Genomic DNA, 25893 nt, shown 5'->3' on the forward strand with positions numbered 1-25893 from the left:
TACATAAACACACACTCACAAACACACACACACATTCACAAACACCCGCTTACACACACACACATAAACACACACTCACACATTCACAAACACCCACTGACACACACACACACTAACACACACACTCACCTACAGACACACACACACACACACACATACATAAACACACACTCACAAACACACATTCACAAGCACCCACTGACACACACACACACACACACACACTTCACAAACACCCACTGACACACACACACACTCTCACACACTCAGACAGACACACACACACACACATAAACACACACTCACAAACACACCACACACACACTAACACACACACTCACCTACAGACACACACAACACACCACACACACACATACAAACACACACCCCACAAACACACATTCACAAGCACCCACTGACACACACACACACACACACACACACACACACACACACATTCACAAACACCCACTGACACACACACACACACACACACATAAACACACACTCACAAACACACACACACACACTAACACACACACTCACCTACAGACACACACACACACATACATAAACACACACTCACAAACACACACACACACACACATTCACAAACACCCGCTTACATGTAAATGAACACAAACACCCGCTGACACAAATGAAAATTAAAAAAAAACAAACACACACACTACACACACACACATACATAAACACACACTCACAAACACACACACACACATTCACAAGCACCCGCTGACACACACACACACACACACACACTTACATTCACAAACACCCACTGACACACACACACACACACACACACACATCAACACACTCACACAAACATACACACACATTCACAAACACCCGCTGACACACACACACATACACAAAAACACAAATAACCGCTGACAAACACTTACACACACACACACACACACACACACATTCACCTACAGACACACACACACACACACACACACACACACCACACACAAATAACCGCTGACAAACACTTCATCACCTACACACACACACACACACATAAACACACACTCACAAACATACACACATTCACAAACACCCTCGTGTCATTCAAACATGTAAAACTGGACCCCACTGACCTCCACTGTATGGACAAAAACACTGATCATTTCTCAAAACGTCTTCAAAAGAGGAAGAAAGTCCAGATGCAGGCTTGAAGGGCATCAGCAGAGTTAATGAAGTCAGGCTGAACATTCCATTTAACTAACACTTCCTGTGTCTGTAATGCTCACTTCCTGTCTGTCCGACACACTTGCGGTTCTTAAGTGTTTTAGTAACGCTAAAGGAAAATAATTCATCAGCAGACGGAGCTCTGAATCATGTGCGTCAGGTGCTCTGTGTGTTTGTGTTTGTGTCTCTGGATCTGTTTTCCTGTCAGACTCACTCAGGCCTGCAGAAGGATGCAGAACGTTTGTTTATTAGCTGCTTCAACTGTGTTTTCTTCCTTTTCCTCTGTTTTCTACTCATTCTACACACGTCAGTGAAACGGACATTCTAGATCTCGATATAAATGTATGTACATACACTGTATATACTGTATATATATATTAATCACATCCAAAATAAGTTTTTGTTTACGTGTGTATATTTATTATGTATCTATAAATACACACACATGCATGTATATATTTTGAAAATATTTACATGTATTTACATGCATATGTGTATATTCATATAATTTATATTATTTATGAATATATTTAATATGTAAACATACATTTATTTCTTAAAAATATGCATGTGTGTGTATTTATATAAACATAATAAATATACACAGTACACACATTTATTATGCAAACATTTTGAATGCGATTAATAGTGATTAAACATTTGACAGCACTAATATATATATATATATATATATATTATATACATACACACACACACACACACACACACACACAGAGAGACTTGATTTAATCAGCCAGTTGTTGATTGGATGTTGAGATGTGGGCGTGGCATTTAAACATGCAGGCGGATCTGAACGTGAGTTTGCAGTGGATTATAAGAAAGTTAAAGAACATTAAATAATTGGAGGCATAGGCGCTGATTTCTGTTTCTGTAACCTCCGTAACACTGTAACCACTTCCAGAATTAAATACTGAGGGTGCTTCAGAAATTAGTGAGTGTGCTCTTGTACATTTTCACATATATTTTTGTCCTGTCCATTGCTCTTTCGAGTGTGAATCCCGCAAATTCTGAATGGATTATACATAGCCTAGAAAGCACACAAAGAGCACACCCTTTATGATCACTAAAAAGCTGTCCCTGCTCTCAGTTTTGTTATAATGAGAGGATTTGTGAGTTTGCAAAACTCTGCACTGGACAAAAGCTTCATCGCGTTTCTCCATCAAATGAGCAGCGTTTACTAGCAGAGATCTCGTCATAATGAAGCACGGAAACACTATAACATCAATAACAGCTGTGATAACCTCAGAATTACCCATCATCTGTCATTCTCCAACAGTTTAGCAGTGCAATATCAGTGAATAGAGCTGAGAGCAAAGAAACACACACATGCAATCATGCAGCACTTCACACGCATGTCACTCACCGTCTGTGAAGCTTGAGTGTGCGTGTGCACACGCGTGTTCTACCTCTAAACACACGGCAACATTTACACAGCCAGAACTGAGCCTGAGACGCTACAGAGGAACCAGAGAGAGACGGAGGAGGACAAACCCATTCAACACAAGAGAAGAGAAGAGAAGAGAAGAGAAGAGAAGAGAAGAGAAGAGAAGAGAAGAGAAGAGAAGAGAAGAGAAGAGAAGAGAAGAGAAGAGAAGAGAAGAGAAGAGAAGAGAAGAGAAGGAGCGTCTTTACCTGCTGCTGCTCGCGCCTCCATCAGAAACCTGAAGAAACAGATGAAGAACACTCACGGTTATTCACGTGATTGACAGCTGTCATCAACACATCACAGAAACGTGAGCCATTAATCACGGCTCGTTAATTAAACATGCTCGTTTGGGAGGTGAGATGACGAATGTGAAGACCAGCTCTTGACATATTTGCATATTATGAAAGAAAGAACGTGCAGAGAGTAGCTATTAGAAACTCATTACACACAGAATCTGAGGAAAGTAAGTAATAATCTGTTAATGAAGACATGGAATATGCCAATGATATAATTTCACAATGCAACTACAACACTATAAACAAGTGGCTTCATGAATGGAATTTGAGGAATGTAAGTAATAATCTGTTAATGAAGGGGTCTATCCCCTTACCCTAACCCTACCCCTCACACAAAACTACAGGCATTTTTAGATTCTTAAAACACTTCATTCTGTATGATTTATAAGCTTGTTTCCTCATGGGGACCTAAAAATGTCCTGACAAGGTCAAAACTGACTGGTATTACTATCCTTGTGGGGGACATTTGGTTCCAATAATGTAGAGAAAACCAGGTACACACACACACACACACACACACACACACACACACACACACACACACACACACACACACACACACACATACACACACACAGCGTCGTCCTGCAGTTTCAGTGCATTGACACCTCGAGCAGCATTAATCTGAGACTAGCGTTTCCTGCAGTATGTCTTCATAACACAAACCAAAACTGTCATATGGCAACAATCCACAATATTCACACTGAGTAACTCTGCTCACAGCTGAACGCCCATCATTCCCTGTCACACACTGTTTCCTCAATGTATTTATTTCTAAGCGAGAAAATCTCATCACACCCTGTTATCCAGAAGATCTGAGAAAGATGCGTATCCGCCCACCAGAGCTGAACCAGCCCAGACGCACTATGCTTCGCTTCAGTTTGGTCTCACTGTCTGTAATGCAGCAGGGAGATTATGATCAGTTCTTCCATTCAGACACACAGTTGCTATGGCAGTTACTCCATCCACGATTCGTGTCGTTTCTATTGTTTTAGCACTGCACAGCCTTTGTGATTGGCATTTGAGAAAGAGCACTTCAATACAAAAAAGATCAAATGAATTATTAATACGGCTGCTGTTCCCCGGCAGATGAGAGAAGTGTGTCCAGACAGCGGCGGCTTCAGTGGGAATAATAGGAAATGCTGTTGTATTTTTAATAAGCGCTGTCACAGAGCAGCGATGGGCTCGATTACTTCTCTGACCTCAAAATAATCTTTTGAAAAGATGCATTGCACATTGTTTTAAAGGACAATATATTTTATTAAGTCAAGTAACTGCATGATTTTTACCGTACAGTTCTGCCATATGGACATCAACTTGAGAAAGTCACCACTGATAAATATAAATATAATATAATAAATGTAATGTAGAAACTTTAATTTTCTGTACAGTTGATTTGCAACAATTCACATTGTGAAAAACGCTATACAAATAAACTTTAATTAAATTGAATTCAATTGTGTTAATGACTCCTAAATTTAGTTTAATCACTATGGGTGCCAGGACTCAAGACATCCGTGTACTCCCATCTTTCTTTGCTTCAGAAACTTTTTAAAGGGATCATGATCTGAGAAACCAAAATTCCCTTGATCTTTTGACATATGAGAGGTCATTGTACTACTAAAAACATCCTGTAGGTTTCAGAACTCAATACTTTGTCATTATTCTAAAAACAGCTTATATTGAAGGCAGTCTGCAAAAACAACAGCTTGTGGAACATTTGACTCTATGATGTGATAGTGTGGATAAGCACCGCCTCCGCAGAAGATCATCAACATCTCTAACTGTTTAGCCCCGCCCACCGATTCACAAATGCAGCATTTATGAGAGAGGCGATGAAACCAAGCTATAAAGATGCTCTGAAAATAAAAAGACAGTGTGCAGTGCCAGGCTATGAAAATAGAGTGTTTGCGTTGCCTTCCCTCTGATCCTAACAATAGGAAAGAGTGAATGAACTTTATTTTTAAGGAAGATCCATGCCGTGTCATTAATAATTCAGTCCTTTGTTCGCTTCATTTTACCACAGATTTGTTTACAAACAAGGCATAATTCAACACTGATTTTCCAGAAAGATTGAAACTAAGACGATGGTGTGCGACTATATTGGATCTGACAGTAATGTCACAACACAAGTGTTTTAATTACGTGATTACTATTGCTTTGTCTGTTAAACAGATCATTTGATATGAGTATCTGTGTCCCTGCAGCACAAAAGCAGTCATAAGTAGCACAGGTATATTTGTCGCAATAGACAACAATACATTGTGTGGGTCAAAATTATTTATTTCTCTTTTATGACAAGATCATTAGGATATTAAGTAAAGATCATGTTCCATGTAGATATTTTGTAAATTTCCGACCGTAAATATATCTAAACTTAATTTTTGATTAGTAATATGCATCATTAAGAACTTCATTTGAACAACTTTAAAGATGATTTTCTCAATATTTGGATTTTTTTGCTCCCTCAGATTCCAGGTTTTCAAATAGTTGTATCTCAGACAAATATTGTCCTCCTAACAAACCATACATCAATGGAGAGATTATTTATTCAGCTTTCAGATTATTTATAAATCTCAATGACACTTATGGCTGGTTTTGTGGTCCAGGGTCACATTTATGAATTTTTGACCTAAATAACAGCAGTGTACAAATGTGGGGAATGTACGCTGTCAAACACACACAACTATTAGCCAATCACAGCAGTGGGCATTTACTTCCGAGTCTACAGTCCTCCATGTCTATTCAAACAGAAAATACCCTATTACTTCTAAATTAGATGTTTTTTTTGATGTAAAAATCTTGATAACATTATAAGTGGAATACAAGTGGAATTACCACTCACCATATCGCCGCTCGCAGCAGGTCTCGGGAGCGAGGTGGTGCTGTACGGTGGCCGCGGTGCTCCATCTGAGCGCTTTAAAACAGGACTCCAGCATCTGTGAGAAGATTCGCCACTCGGCTGTAAGGTTCTCTTTTCCACGCATCGTGAAAGTGTGGAGCTCACTTCATCTTCCCTCCTCACTCTGTCTATGTCAGTCTCTAGGTAAGTCCTTCCTAGCATTTCCACTTCCTCTTGAGTTCTTCTCAGGGTTTCGCTGGCGTCCAGAATCTTGCAGCTCGGCATGGACTTGGCCCAGTTGCACACGTTACTGTCTCTGGAATCACAGGCAGAATCCCTACTGGAACCAAACCAAGGACTGGAAACTGGGGTTAAGTTTAGGCATTGGAGCGATGATGTTTGTGGATACGCCGGCTCATTCTGACAGATGGGTGCTCCAAAGACTTGCAGACACTCGGGTTCCAGGACCCTACACGTTACCTCATCAAGAAACTGAGAAAACTTGAGCTTCTCTTCAATCTTCTGCTCTAAATCGGATGACGCTGTTGAAGCAGCAGAGGTTCCCTGACTTGACCACGAATCCCTCCGCCCCACATCGACCTGCTCCGCTCCCTCCTGGCTCTCCGATCCCACCACACTGCCCTGGCAGCTGTCAGAGTTCTGGTAGCCCGTCTCAGAATCGCTCGTACCATCGGGTCGACTTGCAGAGCCGGCACGCACCCGGAAAACCTCCTCGCTGTGCTGCTTAATAGAGCTGCGCAGCAGACATGTGGCTCCGGAGCTCCAGCTGTTGGTGTCCCAGCTGTCGTCCTCACTGGAGCTGCGCTGGCTGGAGCTGGAGCTCCGGAGGCTCGGGCTGGAACTCCGCACGCTGAGACTGGAGCTCTGCAGTGTCGAGGAGGTAGGAAAGCTCTTGAGGCTGGTCACTGAACCATTTAGACTTGACAAGGAGCCTTGCAGGCTGGAGACTGAGGCCTTCAGATTGGAGGTGGAACCAGGCCTGTGCAGTGTGGGCGAGGAAAGGCTGGACGGACAGCGTGGCTGCAGATCTTCATCCAGGTCGCTCTGGCATTCTGAGAAGTTTGGACAAGAAGCTGTGGATGAACAGGAGCCACGTTCAAACCTTCCAGATACCGTTTTGGGCATTGGCTGCCTGTTAAGGGTGGACACCATCCCGCTGACCATAACTCCTCTTCTTGTTTTCGATGAGCCATTCTGCATTTTCGCCTCCATTATTGGTGTGTGTCGAAAACTGGACCATGATGAGTTGGGCTGGCCAGATTTCGACAGCTTTAAAGCCCCGATCACAGTCGCCCTAGATGCATTTACCTCCCGTGACGAGCGGCTGATCTCTGTGAGCGGGACACACTTTCTCAAACACTCTCTCGGCTCTGCAGGGGCAAACGCATACAGCTGCTAAAACATGCAGATGATTCGGTTCGGTCGGCTTTCTAAATATGGACACATGTCGCAAAGGTGAAAATACAATCTTTTCTGGTGGAGACATAGCGAACAAACCTTCCATACGTGTTCGGATAGAGTCCTGGTTAACTTTCCAGGTCAGCTGCTCTTTAGAACAGCTCATTGATCCTGATGCCACATGATGGACGGGATGTGGGGCAGAACTTGAGTTCCATAAATCGATTCCTCGTTGGAGTTGTTGTTTACAGTGTTAGAGCCGCCTCTGTGTGAGCAGGGCTGCTTGATGATGTCTCTGTTTTAGATTAAATTATGGGCTACAAGCTGCCGGTTTGTATGTAGTTGAATGGCACATCATAGCAAAGTGCAGCTGAATTAATTTGAAGAAATTAAGAACATTCAAAGTGACGATGTAAACAACTAACAGCGGTATACAGTATATTCAGAGTAAACCTGAGACTAGCTAAAGGCAAGAACATTCAAAGTGACGATGTAAAAACATTTACAAAACTGATCTTCTCTTCTGCAACAAACACACATAAAGGAAAACTGATCTTCTTGTGTTAAAGAGATGGTGTGGATTTGACTATACATCCTCTTTTTCCTGGACTCTTTTGTCCTAGCCAGGAATTCCATATTGTCTAAATATATCTACAGACAACAGCCAGAGCAAATATAATACACGTACATATAATGTATAAAGACTACAGAGAGACTGTCAACAGGAGATCAAAGCCAAAACCCTGCATTTTAGCCAATTTAGAAATCCCAGCCAGGACATACGTGAGGAAAAAAGAGAACATGATCTTTCAGTCGTCATTTACAGACCCTCATGTTGTTCCAGACTTAAACGCCTCTCTTTCTTCTGTGGAACATGAAGATGTTTTGAAGAACACTGGGAACCAAACCACACTGGAGCCCATAGACTGCCATTATATGGACAAAAATCACTGAGGCATTTTGTGTTGCACAGAAGACAGAAAATCATACAGGTTTGGAGCGACATGAGAGCAACTGAATGATGACAGAATGATCTTTTTGGGTGAACAATCCACCTAAGGTGGTTAATTTAACACTTGATTAAAGAAAATGTAGTGCTGTATTGACTAATGACAGCAAGATATTGAATCCGTGCCATTCTGAAGTCTGAAACTAAGAAACATCTGGCCTACTGGGTTCCTAAAACACATATTCTGTAGTCTCTTGGGTCATTGAATGTCTATGAGCTCACGTAAATTTAACAGACAATTAAATGGAACATTGTTTAGAATGAGTGATGACTGAACGCAGGAGTGAGAGAAGCTGGCGGATTCATCAGTAGACATGTCAATTAGACCCTTAAGCAATATGTTGAGCAGACATGGAGAGTTCAGCACAAAAGAGTCTGTCTCTCACACAAACACTGAACATCTTGCTGAGGATGATCTCAGATGCTGCTGTTTACAGAGTCAGCAGAGATGAGGCTAAACAAACACCAACAGTGTGAATAAAACCTCTGTAGACTGAGAACATTAAGATTACACTCATTTGACCTTTTTTGAATAGTTAGGGTTATCTGAGTATGCATATGATAGGTAGTAGTTTACACTGAAAACATGGAGTGGCCAGTTTCCTTCATTTTCATCTGCTACACAACTGTAGAAATAAACAGACATAAGAAAGATTAGATTAGTGTGTGATATGCATGGTATTTTTTTGGCACAGTTTTCCCTTGTTTCTTTCATTTTTCTATCCTCAATGTAAAAATCATCCTAAAAGATTGTGAATCTCAAGGGAAATTTCAGCTGCTGCAAGAGCCGTTCATTAAAGTCAATGGAGCAAAACCTCCTGCAGTGCGAGAAACGTACACGGATGATCGCTGTTTGTTTTATGCTTTAGTGATGATCAATAACTGTCTTAAAGAAACCAATGAAGAGATTCAGAAGCAGAAATCAGATACTCAGAAACTTCTATGCTTGTGTCTTTACTGTGTTTGTAATCTGTACGATCAGAAGCAGAAATGCTGATGAACTCGTCTCATGCCGCACACTAATATCAGCAGATATCAATGCAATGCACAGGAAAATTCTGATGATGTGTCTCATCTCAATACCTCATTCACATTACATGTATGCGTTTGTCAGATGCTTTTACAAACCAACTTGGTTTGCAATGCATGGTTGAACATTTTTTCAGTTTAATGCATCAATTGAAAAAATATATGCAATGTATACTTGTATGCAATGCAATTCTCTGAATCGAACCCATGGGTGGCCCTCGTTAACTTGAGTCTTAAGTCCGAATGATCAAAATTCAGTGATCATCTCTGGTATGAATGAGTTTTTAGATGATTTGTGCTGTCTTACACGAAGACTGATTTAGAGAAAACTATAGTAAAATGACAGCGCAGATATATCAGGGACGTCCTCTCTGATTCATGTATAACCTCAACACAGATCCATCGTTTAATTATACTGCAATAAAACAAACTTAAGAACTCGTTAGTCACCTGGCCAAATGTGATGTTGATTAATGTGTGTCTACCTGATCACATTTCTTCATCCACAGCCACAACAACACAATCAAACTAATATACTTTTAAAATATTCACTCGATTCAGCTAGTAATTGATCAATCACACCTGAAATACTGTAAATTAAGCGTAGTTTGTGCACTTTCCTAGTATTTATTGCATCAGAGCAGCTTTACAGAAAATAGTGCCTTGTGAGCGAGCCAAAGTGGACTGGAAAAGATTTCATAATTGTATTATTATCTGCACTTTACATCATTAGTGTTGCACTGCTGCATTTCATTTCTTTGTATTCGTAAAACTGTGAAAACAACAACATCAAGATCTCTTGCATTAATGAATGCAGTCCACTTCTCTTTTGGGATAATGCTATAAAATGAAAGCAGTTGTTTAATTAAGGATCTGTAAGGGGTTATTTGCAAATCTCAATAGAAACTGATCTTTTGTCAAGTGTGCTTCAGCATCCTCTAGTGGACACAGTGTCTCTGATGTCATTCTGTGTCATATCAGACACTCATTAAATGATTGTGTTCTAATATGAGATTAGGTTTGATTTTGACATTGGTGGGAACATAACTGCAGACAACTACCCCAACAATTTTCACATTATGATACACTTTTGACCACAGTTTCATGCCATCTAAAGTCTTTATTTATAGCTATGGTAGCTAACATGGCCTGCTCATAATCTTTAGACAATAATACACAATTCTGATTATGTAAAACAAACAACACAACAGCAGCAGCAGTTTTAAAGATGATTCCTTTGGATTGTTTACCTACTTAAAAGAGAATATAGCAAATGTAACTTATTTAGTGTTTCCTGCAAGCTTTGTTTCACATACATAAACAAAAACCTGAATCTAAATGATCTAAATGATCTAGACAAGCATATGGAAACTATCCAAAGTTCTGTTCATCATAAAGCAGTGAAAACTGCTTCTCTATATGTGTGTCCTCTTAAGTTCTACATTATTTACTTTTTGTTTGTTTGTTTGTTTGTTTTTGTTAACCTGGCAACACATCCCTTACAAAAATTAACCATGGTTTACACAAGTAAAAATCACGGTTAGCCTACGACACTTTTACTTTTACTTTTATTTATAAAAAATAAATAAGTCGCAGTTGAGAATATTCAGGCATTTACAGTCATTCACTTTTGTTTTTCATCAACACAGCAAATTCTCTAGGAAACTGTAGGCAATTATTCAAACTGTAGGCAATTAGCATAGTTCAAATACATATTATATAAGAAGCAATTATGCCAAAAAATTTGTGCCATTTTTGGAGTGAAGGAAAAATCTCTTATGATATCTGTTCCCAGTTCTTGTAGTAGTAGTAGTAATAATAATATTAATTCCAGTTCTGTACAGTTTTAATCCAGTAGCTACATCCTAATTTTGTGACTTGAGCAGAAACTAATGTCTGCATGTGCATTTATTAATCATCACAGCTGTCATTAATCACTTGACATCAGACGTGTGAGGCAGTCACTATTTAGCTTTATCAGTATGTGACAGTGATAAAAACACACAGACACGCATTCATAAAGAGAGTGAGCTCAGAGATCATCGTATCTCCAGCAGTGTGATGTGATTACAGTCAAACACGGTGAGCAGAATCAGTGTAATGAGACTGAAGCTCACTGGTTTAACACCTGCTGTTAGATCATGTTCTTCGTGAGATAGCAGGGTCTCATTCTCTCTGATATATCATAGTGTGTGTGTGTGTGTGTGTGTCTGAAAATAGAGCAGGAGAATGTGGTCTGTTGCCATGACAACCGCTCCCTGCATATGTATAAAACTGGCTCGTATCCACCAGGACCCAATTATTTTTTAGAGGTATATGACACACAAAAGAGACGCACTGACGAACAGAATACAGCAACATCGGTCCCTGTGGACATCATAGACATCACACACGTATCTCTGTGAGAATAGAGATGAGTTCTGAGGGGTAGACACTGAAATATAAAAACATGAAGAGTTTTCAGCTGCAGTTTCTGATAGTTTATATGTGATGGTCCCATCTCAAGACTTTAATGACAAACACTGTCTGAGATCAGTTACTGTATTTATTAATACCTGCACAGGTCATAAAAATGTACATCTTATTTTCTTCTGCGCACACACACACACACACACACACACAGAAACACACAAGCGCTTTATGAAATGAGTACTAAATGCTTTGATGCTTTGTATCAATAATCCTCACAGACTGGAAATCCAGCTGCTGTTGAGTGTGTTTGATACTTTAAAGTGTCTTTGATTTGGGCTTTTCCTCTGAGTTTCTTCATAAACCGCAGCTCATGTGTATATGATCAGATGCTCTTATGATCTGGAGGTTATTGTACAGTAGATACAGTTAAACCTTTCATGTGATTATAAGATAAACCTTCTCTAATCGATCTCTTGTCCTGCTTTCATCTTTAAACAGACTTTTTAATGATGTATTGATAGTGTTTCCTTTAAAAAAACACATGCTGTTTTTGAACCCCATTGACCTTCATTGTTTGGACAAAAAATCAGTTTTTCTAAAATATCTGCTTTAGTGTTGCACAGAAGAAAGAAAGTCAAACAGAAAAATCAAATGATTTTCGTGTGAACCATGCCTATATGTGATCTAATGAAATAACATTGTAGACCTGATGTAGAAATGTGCTGTAATTAAATGTATTTCAGAAGCTTTTATATTAAATATTGTATAAAAATCGTAGAAACTTAATTTTCTGTAAAGCTGCTTTGCAATGATTTGTATTGTAAAAAGTGCTATACTTAATTATCGTAAAAGGCGCTAAACAAATATACTTTTGATATACTAAATTGATTTGAATTGAATTTTTGTCTTATTAAAAATTACCCATTATACTTAATGAAATAATTTTTGCACTGTATTTTCATCATAATCAGGCCGCAGGATTCATCAGTCGTGATTAAAGTTCCTGTGAATGAAGTTTCATTGCTGTGTGAGTCTTCTGTGTGAGATTAGAAATCCTGAAATCTCATTTTCTAATGAACAATGTCAGTTAATATTCAAGTATTATCTGCCAATTTAGACTCAATTAAGATTCACAAGTATAATCAGAAGGGCAATAGACGTCAGTCTCAATCTGATCAAATATTATCTCTGTCATTAACAGCGCAGGTGACTGTAAAAACATGAGGGTAATTATCTCACCGCACAATGCTTTCGTTCATCGCTGAACAAGTATAATCTGAAAACACAAGACTTAATGTGTACTGTTATCCTGCATCTCCAGAAAATGTATCTTGATTTAAGAATCTTTAGATATTTGTGATGGAAAACAGGAAATTAAGTGTTCACTTGTTAGTGTTGTTCATGCAGATGTTTTCATTCTCCTGTTGTTTGGCTCGCAGTCCGTGTCTGGATGTCCATACAACGCTCCAGTAATACTGATGTTATTCCAGTTTCTATTCATATGGAAAACATGCATGTTGGTGCTTTTTAATGCAGACGTAATGAATCAGTGATTGTGATGATGTCTGTTTCCAGATTCACTCTGAGCTGTTGAGAGCGAGACAGACGCAAGCTGAGACGATTCAGTGAACTCCTGAGCTCCATCACTTCACTCCGTCCGCAGATCAGTTCATCTTTCTGTCCTGACGAATCCTCAGGTTTGTGCTTCTGCAGCTGGAGCTCAGTTTTTATCATCATTTGATGCTTACAGTAAAAATGAACTCGCATCAAAGAGTTCCACAGAGTATCAAACCTGTGCATCAGAACTGAAGATGAGCAAATCTCAATTCGCTTGATTGTTTATCAGAATGTAATTTATTAAATCTGATAAATGTGACTATAAGTCATGGAGATGATGCTTTGAAACAATGCACTAAATAAATATGCTGAACTTGACTTGATGTTCAATCAAATACTGAGCGACGTAATTCTTGATCCTCGATCCATCTATCATATCACACAGATCGAGGCACCTGCAGGACCCTGATATCATCATCATCATCATCATCCTCATCCTCCTCTGTGCATCGTTCCTATGGTAACACGACACGAATGGAGCCGCAGCAGCGTTTTGCCCTCGTTCTGTCGCTTTAGCTGCTGAATCCTGATGCTTCATTACTGGAAACACACACGTCTCGCATGATGAACCGGCTTATGAAATGAAGTATGCCAGCTGCGTTACACACACAAACACACACCCATGAAACAATCTGAAGTCCCTCCGCAGGAAGCTCCTCCAGGGAATGAAATCAATAGCTTTATATTCCTGCAATCAATGAACAACAGACGCAAACAAACACTCAACAGGCATCAGTTAAAAGGCAGCAGACATGATTCACAGAAATATGAGATTGACAGATGTCAGAGGTGAAACACACACACACACACACACACACGTTGGGTTTCCATGTTTTGTGGAGACTCTCCATAGGCGTAATGGTTTTTATACTGTACAAACTGTATATGCTATCGCCCTTCACCTACCCTACACCTAACCCTAGCCCTCACAGAAAACCTTTTTAGATTTTCAAAAAACTAAATTTTGTATGATTAATAAGCTTGTTTCCTCACTGAGAGCAGAAAATGTCCCCAAAAGGACAAGGATTTTGGATATTGCCCATTTTGTGGGGACATTTGGACCCTATAACAATAGTGAATACAAGTACACACACACACACACACACACACACACAAGGACCGATGGCATTCTGCACAACAGCTTGAACAGGTTTTACTCCTGTAAAGGTCACGCGGAGAAGAAGAACATGTTACACTTCCCTTCATTAAACATGAAGGAAATGACTTTTACTCTCTTCTTTCTGCTTTTCTCCACAGATTCAGCGGAAACACCTGGATAGCTGTTTCTCGGGATAATGTAAGACTACTGTAACTCCATCATATTTAGAGGACGATGTGAACGAGAGCCTCCTAAAAGACCTACGGACCAGTGTTTTCCAGTTATCCTGAACAACAGGAATAGATCTCTCCTGCGGTTAGATTTTCATTCAGAAGTGAGTTTGTGTCGATGTGACATGCTGTAGTTTCACAGGTTATTATTTCTGAGGGTTATGAAATGTTCAAAGCTCTGCTCCATCAGCAGCTCATTTGGAAGATGCTTCATCTGAAGTGACTTACACTGAATTCAAGATATATGTTCGATCAGTTCATGCAATCACTGCGAATCAAACCCGTGATCATAATGCTCTGTGTTTGAGCTTCAGGAACACAGATGAGAAACTCAGCTCATCCTCTTCTTCTGCTCTGGCTTGTTTCCTAGTCTCGCTTTCTAATAAACCTGGCATTCTAAACTGTGAATACTGGCTCTGTGACAAATTGCTTATTGTGTATCATTTTGGATAGAAGCCTCTCCTAAATGCATAAATGTCAATGTTATTTCAAAGCCAAACTGTGATTGCTGTTACTAAAACGATCACCACAAATCTTTAACATTACCCATGCTAACTTTCACTGACAGCTTTCAATGTTTCTTACAGACATTTTTCTGTGATGATATCCACAGATATCTGCTCTCATGTCCTGGCATGAAAATTGCACTTTGATTTGGTGCTCACATGACAGTTGGATTAGATGAAGTTCACAGCCCTGCACCTGTGAATAGAAACCAATCTGTCTTTTGTCATGGACCTGTGTCAGGAATCATGATCACTGGAGGATTTACCCACAAACTTATCACCTACATCAGTGTAGTCAGCGAGTACTGAAATTCTCAACAGTTTTGTCAGAAAGGTTTGATTTAGAGTTGGACTTGGGGAAAAAACATTTAGTTCTGCCAGAGAAAGATAAAACTCAAGAATAATGAGCATCCTTTATGTTGCTGTGGAAAACACATTGAACTGATTTAGTGAGTTGTTTCTGCAGCGTTTCAAAAGAGATCTTCAATGTTCTTCAGTCTTTGTGTCTAACGAAAGCTCATTAAACAACCTCAATTAAAATGGCTACGATTGATACCCAAGAGCTCATTTTCCCTTTAAGTGTTTCTGGAAGAGTATGAGAGGTGTCTCTTGGCTGGAAAACAGCCCGTTTATTGGAGGTCATGTGTGATGTTTGGCTGGATGGCTGTGTGAATCAGCTGGCATTGATTTGTCATCACTCAAACTGACCTGCTGTTTCTCTGTTGAAGTAAACGTGTAGATCCTTCCTTTGTATAAGGGTGGTTTCTTATGATGAATTATAGTAGTTTAATTGTGAACCAATGAGTCTCATCAAAGTAAGATTGAGTAGCATTTGGGGACAAACCTAATTATCCCCCGTCATGCACTTGATCTTTCAATACAGGTGTTTTTCTGAATCCCTCCAGAGACGAGATCACAGATGTAAAGGTGTGGAATAAGTAATGGTCCGTCCCGGTCATGCACTTGATCTCGGCTGTAAATCTACAGCACATTTACAGCTGACTCCATCAAAGTGTCAAGACTGAATCAACCTCTTTCAATTTATGCCATGGTTATATGCATGTCATTCATTGTATCAGTAAATAACACAGAGCTCAGAGGTTTATAAATCAAATGAGCATGTAAAATTCTCTAACATCATTTAAGCTGCCTGTCCTGCTGAGTTATAATTAATCCAAATGAAGGCCAGAGAGGCCAAGCGTCACCTTCAGTGCCGCCGTTTATTTTTCCATTTTCCCTGTTCCTACTGTAATCAATCATCACTGAATGACGGCCGCTTGTCCACGGCATCCCATTGAGCCGGAGAGAACCTCGGGATGGAGGAAAATAACGGATCTGAAATGAGATCAAAGTGCAACAGATCAATGGCTGATCCCTGTCCTCTAATAAGCTGAATGAAAAGCTGATATTTCACAGCAGCCACTGTGCTGGTAATAAAACACACTCAAATGAAGTTGGATATATTGCCTCTACAACGAGACTGAATTGTTTTTACAGTCCACCTGTGGTTTCACCCTAATGTATTGGAGCTTTTTCACAGACGGCCTGTTTTTCCAGCAAGAGCGAGGTTATCAGTGTTTACATCCAGACGTGTGCCGGAGCTGTGCCGGCGATAAGAGACATGTAGGTCATTGCTGAGAATAGAGACGTGCTGCCCTGCGCTTGAATTCCTGTGCTAGGACAGCGATTCCTTCAGTGAGAGCTGACGATTTAGAGGCCCAGCTAACGTTTAATTGGGCCTTTGGGCATAAAGGTACAGCTGAAATCACCTCGTGTCGAGCTAGGGATCAAATAATTCATCAAAACATATCATCAGAAATCGTTTATAAATAAAAACTCTGCACTTTCCTGAAACAGCAAGAAAACTAAGGCTGTGCTCAGAAAAGCTCACTCATATGGTCATGCTGTAAACGCTTAATGGCTCAGCGGCGGAAAAACAGCCTCTTTAATCATCAGGATCAGAGAGCAGGTAAAAACAATTATATCATGACTGACAGGAAAAAATACAATAGAAAAGAGACGAAAATGATATGATATGAGCCCATGTTTAGTGTTCAGGCAGTTCAGAAGAGGGAAGTGATTTGTTTTGTGTGAGTGTTTGTTTTTTGTTCAGTTAGTTAGGTGGTGTTTGTGTGTGTTGTTAGGCGATGGGTGGAGTTTAGTTTCAGTTTGTGTGTTTGTGTTTATAGTTAGATCAGAGTGTTTGTGTGAGTTGGAGATGGTGTTAGTTCAGCGGTGTTTGTGTGTGCAGTTAGGCGATGGGTGGAGTTTAGTTCAGCGGTGTTTGTGTGCGTAGTTAGGCTATGGGTGGAGTTTAGTTCAGCGGTGTTTGTGTTTGTAGTTAGGCGATGAGTGGAGTTTAGTTCAGCGGTTTGTGCGTGTGTGTGTTTAGTTCAGCGGTGTTTGTGGCGATGGGATGGGTGGAGTTTAGTTCAGCGGTGTTTGTGTGCGTAGTTAGGCTATGGGTGGAGTTTAGTTCAGCGGTGTTTGTGTGCGTAGTTAGGAGATGGGTGGAGTTTATTTCAGCTGTGTTTGTGTGTGTAGTTAGGCGATGGGTGGAGTTTAGTTAAGCTGTGTTTGTGTGTGTAGTTAGGTGATGGGTGGTTTGAGTTTGTGTTTAGGCGATGGGTGGAGTTTAGTTCAGCTGTGTTTGTGTTTATAGTTAGGCGATGAGTGGAGTTTAGTTCAGCGGTGTTTGTGTGTGCAGTTAGGCGATGGGTGGAGTTTAGTTCAGCGGTGTTTGTGTGTGCAGTTAGGCGATGGGTGGAGTTTAGTTCAGGTTTGTGTAGTTCAGTTTGTGTTTGTGTTTGTAGTTAGGAGATGGGTGGAGTTTATTTCAGCTGTGTTTGTGTGTGTAGTTAGGCGATGGGTGGAGTTTAGTTTAGCAGTGTTTGTGTTTGTAGTTAGGGGATGGGTGGTGTTTAGTTCAGTGGTGGAGTTTAGTTCAGCGGTGTTTGTGTGTGCAGTTAGGCGATGGGTGGGGTTTAGTTCAGCTGTGTTTGTGTGTGTAGTTAGGCGATGGGTGGAGTTTAGTTTCATCTGTGTTTGTGTGTGCAGTTAGGCGATGGGTGGAGTTTAGTTTGTGTGTGTTGTTGGTGGGTGGGTTAGTGCAGTTCAGTGGTGGAGTTTAGTTCAGCTGTGTTTTTTTGTGTTAGGCGATGGGTGGAGTTTAGTTCAGCTGTGTTTGTGTTTGCAGTTAGGGGATGTGTGGTGTGGGTGGAGTTTAGTTCAGAGTTTTGTGTGAGTTTTAGTTAGGCGATGGGTGGAGTTTAGTTCAGCTGCGGTGTTTGTGTGTAGTTAGGTGATGGGTGGAGTTTAGTTCAGCTGTTTGTGTTGTGTGTGTAGTTTAGGTGATGGGTGGAGTTTAGTTCAGTTGTTGTGTTTGTTGTGTGGAGTTTAGTTAGGTGTAGTTAGGGGATGGGTGGGAGGGTGGAGTTTAGTTCAGCGGTGTTTGTGTGTAGTTAGGCGATGGGTGGAGTTTAGTTCAGGTTTGTGTGTGTTGTTAGGTGATGGGTGGAGTTTAGTTCAGGTGTTTGTGTGTAGTTAGGCGATGGGTGGAGTTTAGTTCAAGTTTGTGTGTGTTGTTAGGTGATGGGTGGAGTTTAGTTCAGCGGTGTTGTGTGTGTTGTTAGGTGATGGGTGGAGTTTTAGTTCAAGTTTGTGTGTGTTAGTTAGGTGATGGGTGGAGTTTAGTTTCAGTTGGTGGAGTTTGTTCAGTGTGTTTGTGTAGTTGTAGGTTAGGTGATGGGTGGTGTTTAGTTCAGTGGTGGAGTTTAGTTCAGCTGTGTTTGTGTGTGTAGTTAGGCGATGGGTGGAGTTTAGTTCAGCGGTGTTTGTGTGTGTTGTTAGGTGATGGGTGGTGTTTAGTTCAGTGTTGTGTCAGCTGTGTGTTGTGTGTGTGCAGTTAGGCGATGGGTGGAGTTTAGTTCAGTGGTGTGTTGTGTGTGTGTAGTTTAGGCGATGGGTGGAGTTTAGTTCAGTGTGTGTAGTTAGGCGTGGGTGGAGTTTAGTTCAGTGGTGGAGTTTAGTTCAGCGGTGTTTGTGTGTGTAGTTAGGGTGATGGGTGGAGTTTAGTTTCAGGTTTGTGTGTGTTGTTAGGCAGATGGGCGTGGAGTTTAGTTCAGCGGTGTGTGTGTGTTAGTTAGGCGATGGGTGGAGTTTAGTTCAGCAGTGTTGTTTGTAGTGTGTGTGTGTGTGTTAGGTGATGGGTGGAGTTTAGATCAGCAGTGTTTGTGTGTGTTGTTAGGCGATGGGTGGAGTTTAGTTCAGCTGTTTTGTTTGTGGTGTTTGGTAGTTAGGTGATGGGTGGAGTTTAGTTAGGCGGTGTTTGTGTGTGTTGTTAGGTGATGGGTTTTAGTTTAGTTCAGTGTTGTTGTGTGTGAGTTAGGGGATGGGTGGTGGGAGTTTAGTTCCGGAGTTTGTTGTGTGTGTGTTAGTTTAGTTCAGTTTAGTGTTTGTGGTGTGTTTAGTTAGCGGTGTGTGTGTGGAGTTTAGTTCAGTCAGTTTTGTGTGTGTAGTTAGGGGATGGGGTGGAGTTTAGTGTGTAGGAGGCTGATGGGTGAGTTTAGTTCAGGTGTTGTGTGTGTGTTTAGGGGTGGGTGGTGTTTAGTAGGTGATGGGTGGAGTTTAGTTCAGCGGTGTTTGTGTTAGGTGTGTGTGCGTAGTAGGCGATGGGTGGAGTTTAGTTCAGCGGTGTGTGTTTGTGTTAGGTGTTTGTGTGTAGTTTCAGTGGTGGATGGGTGAGTTTAGTTCAGCGGTGTATGTGTGTGTAGTTAGTGGATGGGTGGAGTTTTAGTCTGATGGGTGGAGTTTAGTTCACCTGTGTTTGTGTGTGTAGTTAGGTGATGGGTGGAGTTTAGTTCAGTGGTGGAGTGTTAGTTAGGTTTGGTGTGTTTAGTTAGGCGAGTTAGTTTAGTTCAGCTGGTTTGTGTTTGTAGGTAGGGGATGGGTGGAGTTTAGTTCAGTGGTGGAGTTTAGTTTAGGTGTGTTAGGTTCAGTTTGTTTTGTGTGCAGTTAGGCGAAGTGGTGGAGTTTAGTTCAGCAGTGTTTGTGTGTGTAGTTAGGGGATGGGTGGAGTTTAGTTCAGCGGTGTTGTGTGTGAGTTTTAGTTCATGGCAGTTAGTTCAAGTTGTGTGTGTTAGTTCAGGGGATGGGTGGGTGTAGTTTAGTTAAGTGGTGGAGTTTAGTTGGGTGGAGTTTAGTTCAGGTTTGTGTGTGTTGTTAGGCGATGCGTGGAGTTTAGTTCAGCAGTGTTTTTTTTTTGTAGTTTAGGGGATGGGTGGAGTTTAGTTAAGTGGTGGAGTTTAGTTCAGCAGTCGTAAGGTGTGGTGTGTAGTTAGGGGATGGGTGGTGTTTAGTTCAGTGGTGGAGTTTAGTTCAGCAGTGTTGGTGTGCAGTTAGGCGATGGGTGGGGTTTAGTTCAGCTGTGTTTGTGTGTGTAGTTAGGGGATGGGTGGAGTTTAGTTAAATGGGTGGAGTTTAGTTCAGCAGTGTTTGTGTGTAGTGGAGGGGGATGGGTGGAGTTTAGGCGAGTGGTGGAGTTTAGTTCAGCAGTGTTGTGTGTGTGCAGTTTAGGGCGATGCGTGGGAGTTTAGTTCAGGTTTGTGTGTGTTGTTAGGTGATGGGTGGAGTATAGTTCAGGTGTTTGTGTGTAGTTAGGCGATGCGTGGAGTTTAGTTCAGCAGTGTTTGTAGTTAGGCGATGCGTGGAGTTTAGTTCAGCGGTGTTTGTGTGTGGTGGAGTTTAGTATGCGTGGAGTTTAGTTCAGCGGTGTTTTGTGTGTGTTAGTTTAGGCGATGGGTGGAGTTTAGTTAAGGGGTGGAGTTTAGTTCAGCGGTGTTTGTGTGTGTAGAAAGGTGATGGGTGGAGTTTAGTTCAGGTTTGTGTGTGTAGTCAGGTGATGGTTGGAGTTTAGTTCCGTGTGTAAGGCTGAGGCAGCAGCAGAGCAGAGCAGAGCTCTAGCGGAGCTTCAGTCGGATTCACAGCTCGAACTCGCTCTGACCGTCGCGCACTTTCTCAGATGTGTTTCTCTGTTTCCAGCGCGCTGAGTTGGGCAGCTGGAGGACTAGTTTGCTGAGTTAGGCAGCTGGAGGACTAGTTTAGTTTAGCGATGTCCGGCTCGCGCGCTTAGCGATTAGTTTGTGTGAGGATGTGAAGGCGATTATCAGCGGAGGATCTAGCTGCGGGAGGATGAATGTATTTCTCCGGCTTGGATTGTCATTTCTGCTGCTGCTCTGTGCGCTTGTTTCTACTCAAGGTGAAATATCGATATTAATATCTACACTATATCGCTCTTATTTCACTGCTTTACTGACGCGCATCATCGGTATCTGTTGCGTTTCTACTGCTGTCAGTCAACTTCATGTGTTGGAGTTGTGAGACATGATAAATGACAGACGAGTGTTTATTCATCAGTAATGCGTGTGTGTGTGTGTGTGTGTGTGTTTAGGTCCAGAATGTGGAGATGGTTTTGAGTTGGGTGTTATGTGGGCTTTTTTGAGAATTCTGGAGAATGTGGAGCTTGTTTGTGTGTGTGTGTGTTAGACGTCATTAACCTGTTTAGAAATTACTGAATGCTGTCATTATTGTTTGATGGTTTTTTATTTTTTGATAGATTTTAATCTATTATGTAAACCTGGACCACAAAACTAGTCATAAGGGTCAATTTTATTTCACTCAGATTTGACAATAAGACTGAAAAACTCAGCGTTCCATTGATGTATGGTTTGTTAGGGGGACAATATTTGTCTGAGATACAACTATTTGAAAATCTGGAATCTGAGGGTGCAAAAAAATAAAAACAATGAGAAAATCAACTTTAAAGTTGTCCAAATGAAGTCCTTAGCAATGCATATTACTAATCAAAAATTAAGTTTTGATATATTCATGGTAGAAAATTTACAAAATATCTTCATGGAACATGATCTTTACTTAATATCCTAATGATTTTTGGCATAAAAGAGAAATGTATAATTTTCAAATGTGTGTGTGTGTGTGTGTGTGTCTGTGTGTGTGTGTGTGTGTGTGTGTGTGTGTGTGTGTGTGTGTGTGTGTGTGTGTGTGTGTGTGTCTGTGTCTGTGTGTCTGTGTGTGTGTGTGTGTGTGTGTGTGTGTGTGTGTGTGTGTGTGTGTGTGTGTGTGTGTGTGTGTCTCTGTGTGTGTCTGTATTTGTGTGTGTGTGTGTGTGCGTGTGTGTGTGTGTGTGTGTGTGTGTGTGTGTGTGTGTGTGTGTGTGTGTGTGTGTGTGTGTGTGTGTGTGTCTGTGTGTGTGTGTGTGTGTGTGTGTGTGTGTGTGTGTATAGTGTGTATGTGTGTCTGTGTGTGTGTGTGTGTGTGTGTGTTGTGAGTTTGTATGTTTTTGTGTTTTTGTTTTTGTATGCTTATCATAACCCACATCAAATGTTTTTGAGGTTTAGGTTGGCGCGGTGCGGCGTGTGATCAGTGTGTTCCTTCACCTGACTGTGTTCACGGAGCGTGTGAAGAACCCGGGCAGTGTGTCTGTGAGCGCGGATGGACAGGAGCACGCTGTGATCGAGGTCCAGGGTCCTACAGAACTTTATAAAGCAGCATCAGCAGAGATGAACATGCATGGCCAGAATTCTTTGAAATAGATTGATTTAACTCGGCACACTGTGTTCTTTCTTCAGGATTCTTCTTTGATTTCTCAGTAGTGTCAGAGAGAATCAGCATGCCGCAGCGGTTGTGTTGTGTGAACGGTGGAGGTGTGCTGTGACAGTAACTGTGTGAATCTGTTGTTTTCTCTTAGAGGTTCAGCGGTGTTCATCAAAGCCCTGCTCGGGAAACTCTACCTGTGTGGAGACAGGAGGAGGAGGACACGTCTGCCTGTGTGCTCCTGGACACACAGGAGAAAACTGCCAGCTGAAGAAAGGAGCGTGTTCAGTGAACAGGTACCTGATTCTCACTGAAGCAGAGACAGAACGACAGACTGATTCTTCTGTTAAACGTCTGTGGAGTAAAAAACTAGTCAGAAATATCTCTCACATAAAGATGCTACTGAGCTGACATCATCCAGCGCTGCCATTGATTATTGACTGCATTGATCATTCTTATTTGACCTTTACAAAGACATCGAATGCTCATTAATGAAGCTACATCCGTTTCTCAAGCGTGCAAACCTCTGATTAGAGGATAACATCACATCTTTACACTTTTCAAGTCAAGTCACCTTTATTTATTTAATGTTTTATACAATACAGATTGTTTCAAAGCGGCTTCACAGTAATAATCAGGAAAATACCAGAATCAGTGACTTCATCAAATTTTAAACAAACTCAAAGTCCGCTGTAAAGCAGACAACAGTGTAGTTTTCAGCTCAGTTCAGTTCAATGTTGCTTTAATTCAGTTCAATAACAGTGTCAATATTGCAAAATTCATCAGTCATGACGGAAATTTGATTCAGCTGTACAGCATAAAGAGTAAATATTCAGATAAATTCTGGCCAAAGTGTCTAAGACTTTATAAACTATTATGTTTATTGCTTCATATTTTCATACTTAACAAACTTCAATTCAAAATTGAGATTTATGCATCATCTGAAGGTGAATAAATAATCTCTTCATTGTTGTATGGTTTGTTAGGAGGACAATATTTGTCTGAGATACAACTATTTGAAAATCTGGAATCTGAGGGAGCAAAAAAATCTAAATATTGAGAAAATCATCTTTAAAGTTGTTCAAATGAAGTTCTTAGCAATGCATATTACTAATCAAAAATTAAGTTTTGATATATTTACAGTAGGAGATTTACAAAATATCTTCATGGAACATGATCTTTACTTAATATTCTAATGATTTTTGTCATAAAAGAGAAATGTATAATTGTGACCCATACAATGTATTGTTGTCTATTGCTACAAATATACCTGTGCTACTGATGACTGCTTCTGTGCTGCAGGGACACACATAATGCAAAGACATGGCTTTTTAACTGTGGTGTCAAAATGAAGCTAAAATAAGGGTATGGATCTGTCTGGTCTCATCCGCAGCTCTCGCTGTCAGAACGGAGGAACCTGTGTGAACACGAGCCGTTCCTCTTGCCTCTGTGCACCTGGATTCACCGGCTCGTCCTGTGAGCGCCACATCAGCAAACTCAAGCACAAACCCCGAGTGAAAGCACCAGGACCGGCTCACGTGTTCCACAAGCTGCTGCTGCGTCCGGCGGAGTCTGATCCGCTGGTCACTCGCAGCCAGATCATCTGCTTCTCCGTTCTGGGTCTCCTCACCTGTCTGGTGATCCTGGTCACGACGGGCATCGTCTTCTTCACCCGCTGTGAGACGTGGATGGCGAATGCTAAGTACAGCCAGCTGGTGCGGCAGCAGAGGGATCTGCTCCTGAGAGCGTCTGACCGCGAGCAGCATTCGCTCAACATCATCCTGCCGGAGAAAATCAAGCTGAGCAACTACAGCAGGCATTACACGTCCATATGAAGCGGATCCGAGACCGAGAGGTTTGGTGCTTTAGACAAAGAGAAGATGAGAAACAGCTGCGGTATTTCATGGTTTTTATTGTTGGAATACATGCATATATTAAGATGTACAGCGAACCACACACATGGAGAAATACACGATTTTCAGTTATCTCTAGTTAGCCTCAGTGCGTGAGTTCATGGTTAAAGCTGGATAAACAGATTCACCGACAGCTGGTCCTTATCTTCATGTTTTCATCACCCGAGCATTTTCATTTTCATGCACATATTTACATGTAAACAAATGATTAATGTAGCACTAAATAAACCATTGTTTTTCATGCAGATTATTAATACTCATTCTGATTGTTTATGCTGTCTTGGTGATATGGTTTTGCATTTCGGTTTGTCTCTTTTTTAACTACTGTACAGGGTTGCTGTGGGTCTTAAAAACTCTTCATTCATCATTTCATAAATGAACGCCTTAAAAAGACGTGGCATTTAATGTGGCATACACTTCAAAAAAAGAATTTCCGCCTGTGAATTGTTGTTTTTCAATATAAATATGTTTGCATATCATTTGTTGATTTTGACTGCGTCCATCGCTTTGGATAAAAAAGGCTAAATGACTAAATGTTAATGTAAATATCTAAACATTCTTAAATCAAGATGCATTTACTGCAAATGTTAAAATGATTCATAAATTGAACAAAAAGAAATGTTTATGTTTAAAACGAGCAAATATCTGTCAGTGAGGAATGAAAACTTGTATTCTTTTTGAATGAAGTTGATTTTTCTGAGCTCATTGGCAGATATTTACTCGTTTTAAGCATAAACTCGCTTCTTTTTGATCAGTTTCACAGAAAACAAGACTTTAATATTCTTTGTCTTCTGTGCAGTCAGAGATTATATTACCATGCTGTGTTCAAGTCTGTTTATTCCTTCTTTTTTTACTTGGTCTTAACCTTGTATTTAGTCTTATAAATTAATAAAACAATGGCCTTTACAGTAGCTAATATTTAACCTGGATTCCTATTAATCTCGATGCTCTTGATCGTGGAGTGTTAGTTTATTCCTGGACTGTAGATGGTCAGGGGACGGTCTTTGCTGCCATCTACCGGTTATACTCGGAATAACGTTAAGGAACGTATTTCACATTCACTTTCCATGGGTTTCCGTCAGGCCTCTGAACGCTGAACTGTTCGGAATCAAATAAAGATGGTTTTCGTGGCTACATCATGAAATACTTCTTCCGCTGGTAGTGGCGGCGGTTCTCCAGCAGGCGGCAGCAGCGAGGCGCGAACCGGAGCAGGTGATTGTGTGGAGTGGATATTTTATATATAGA

At 40.9% G+C, this 25893-nt stretch overlaps 2 protein-coding genes across 2 annotated transcripts in view; one reads left to right on the forward strand and one right to left on the reverse strand.

Moving 5' to 3' along the window:
* LOC122140280 (brain-enriched guanylate kinase-associated protein-like) overlaps positions 1–2799 on the reverse strand; it is an 11358-nt gene extending 8559 nt beyond the window's left edge. Inside the window, exon 1 of the mRNA XM_042743301.1 lies at positions 2603–2799. The gene's annotated coding sequence lies outside the window, so the exon portion shown is untranslated. The remainder of the gene's footprint in view (positions 1–2602) is intronic.
* A 19041-nt stretch (positions 2800–21840) lies between these two features.
* LOC109088411 (protein delta homolog 1-like) lies at positions 21841–24893 on the forward strand. Its single transcript, XM_042743098.1, has 4 exons — positions 21841–21847; positions 22540–22659; positions 22890–23031; positions 24129–24893. Exons 1-4 carry the CDS (start codon positions 21841–21843, stop codon positions 24568–24570), a joined length of 711 nt encoding a protein of 236 aa, XP_042599032.1. The 3' UTR covers positions 24571–24893.
* Positions 24894–25893: the final 1000 nt, after the last annotated feature.

The sequence above is a fragment of the Cyprinus carpio genome, chromosome B17, assembly GCF_018340385.1.
Source record: "Cyprinus carpio isolate SPL01 chromosome B17, ASM1834038v1, whole genome shotgun sequence".
NCBI lineage: Eukaryota > Metazoa > Chordata > Actinopteri > Cypriniformes > Cyprinidae > Cyprinus > Cyprinus carpio.

Bases quoted from the DNA above. Each gene is read 5' to 3' on its own strand.
- LOC109088411 (XM_042743098.1), top strand. The intron at 22,660-22,889 runs GTCCAGGGTCCT...GTTTTCTCTTAG, and splicing joins AGGAGCACGCTGTGATCGAG to AGGTTCAGCGGTGTTCATCA. The intron at 23,032-24,128 runs GTACCTGATTCT...TCTCATCCGCAG, and splicing joins GGAGCGTGTTCAGTGAACAG to CTCTCGCTGTCAGAACGGAG.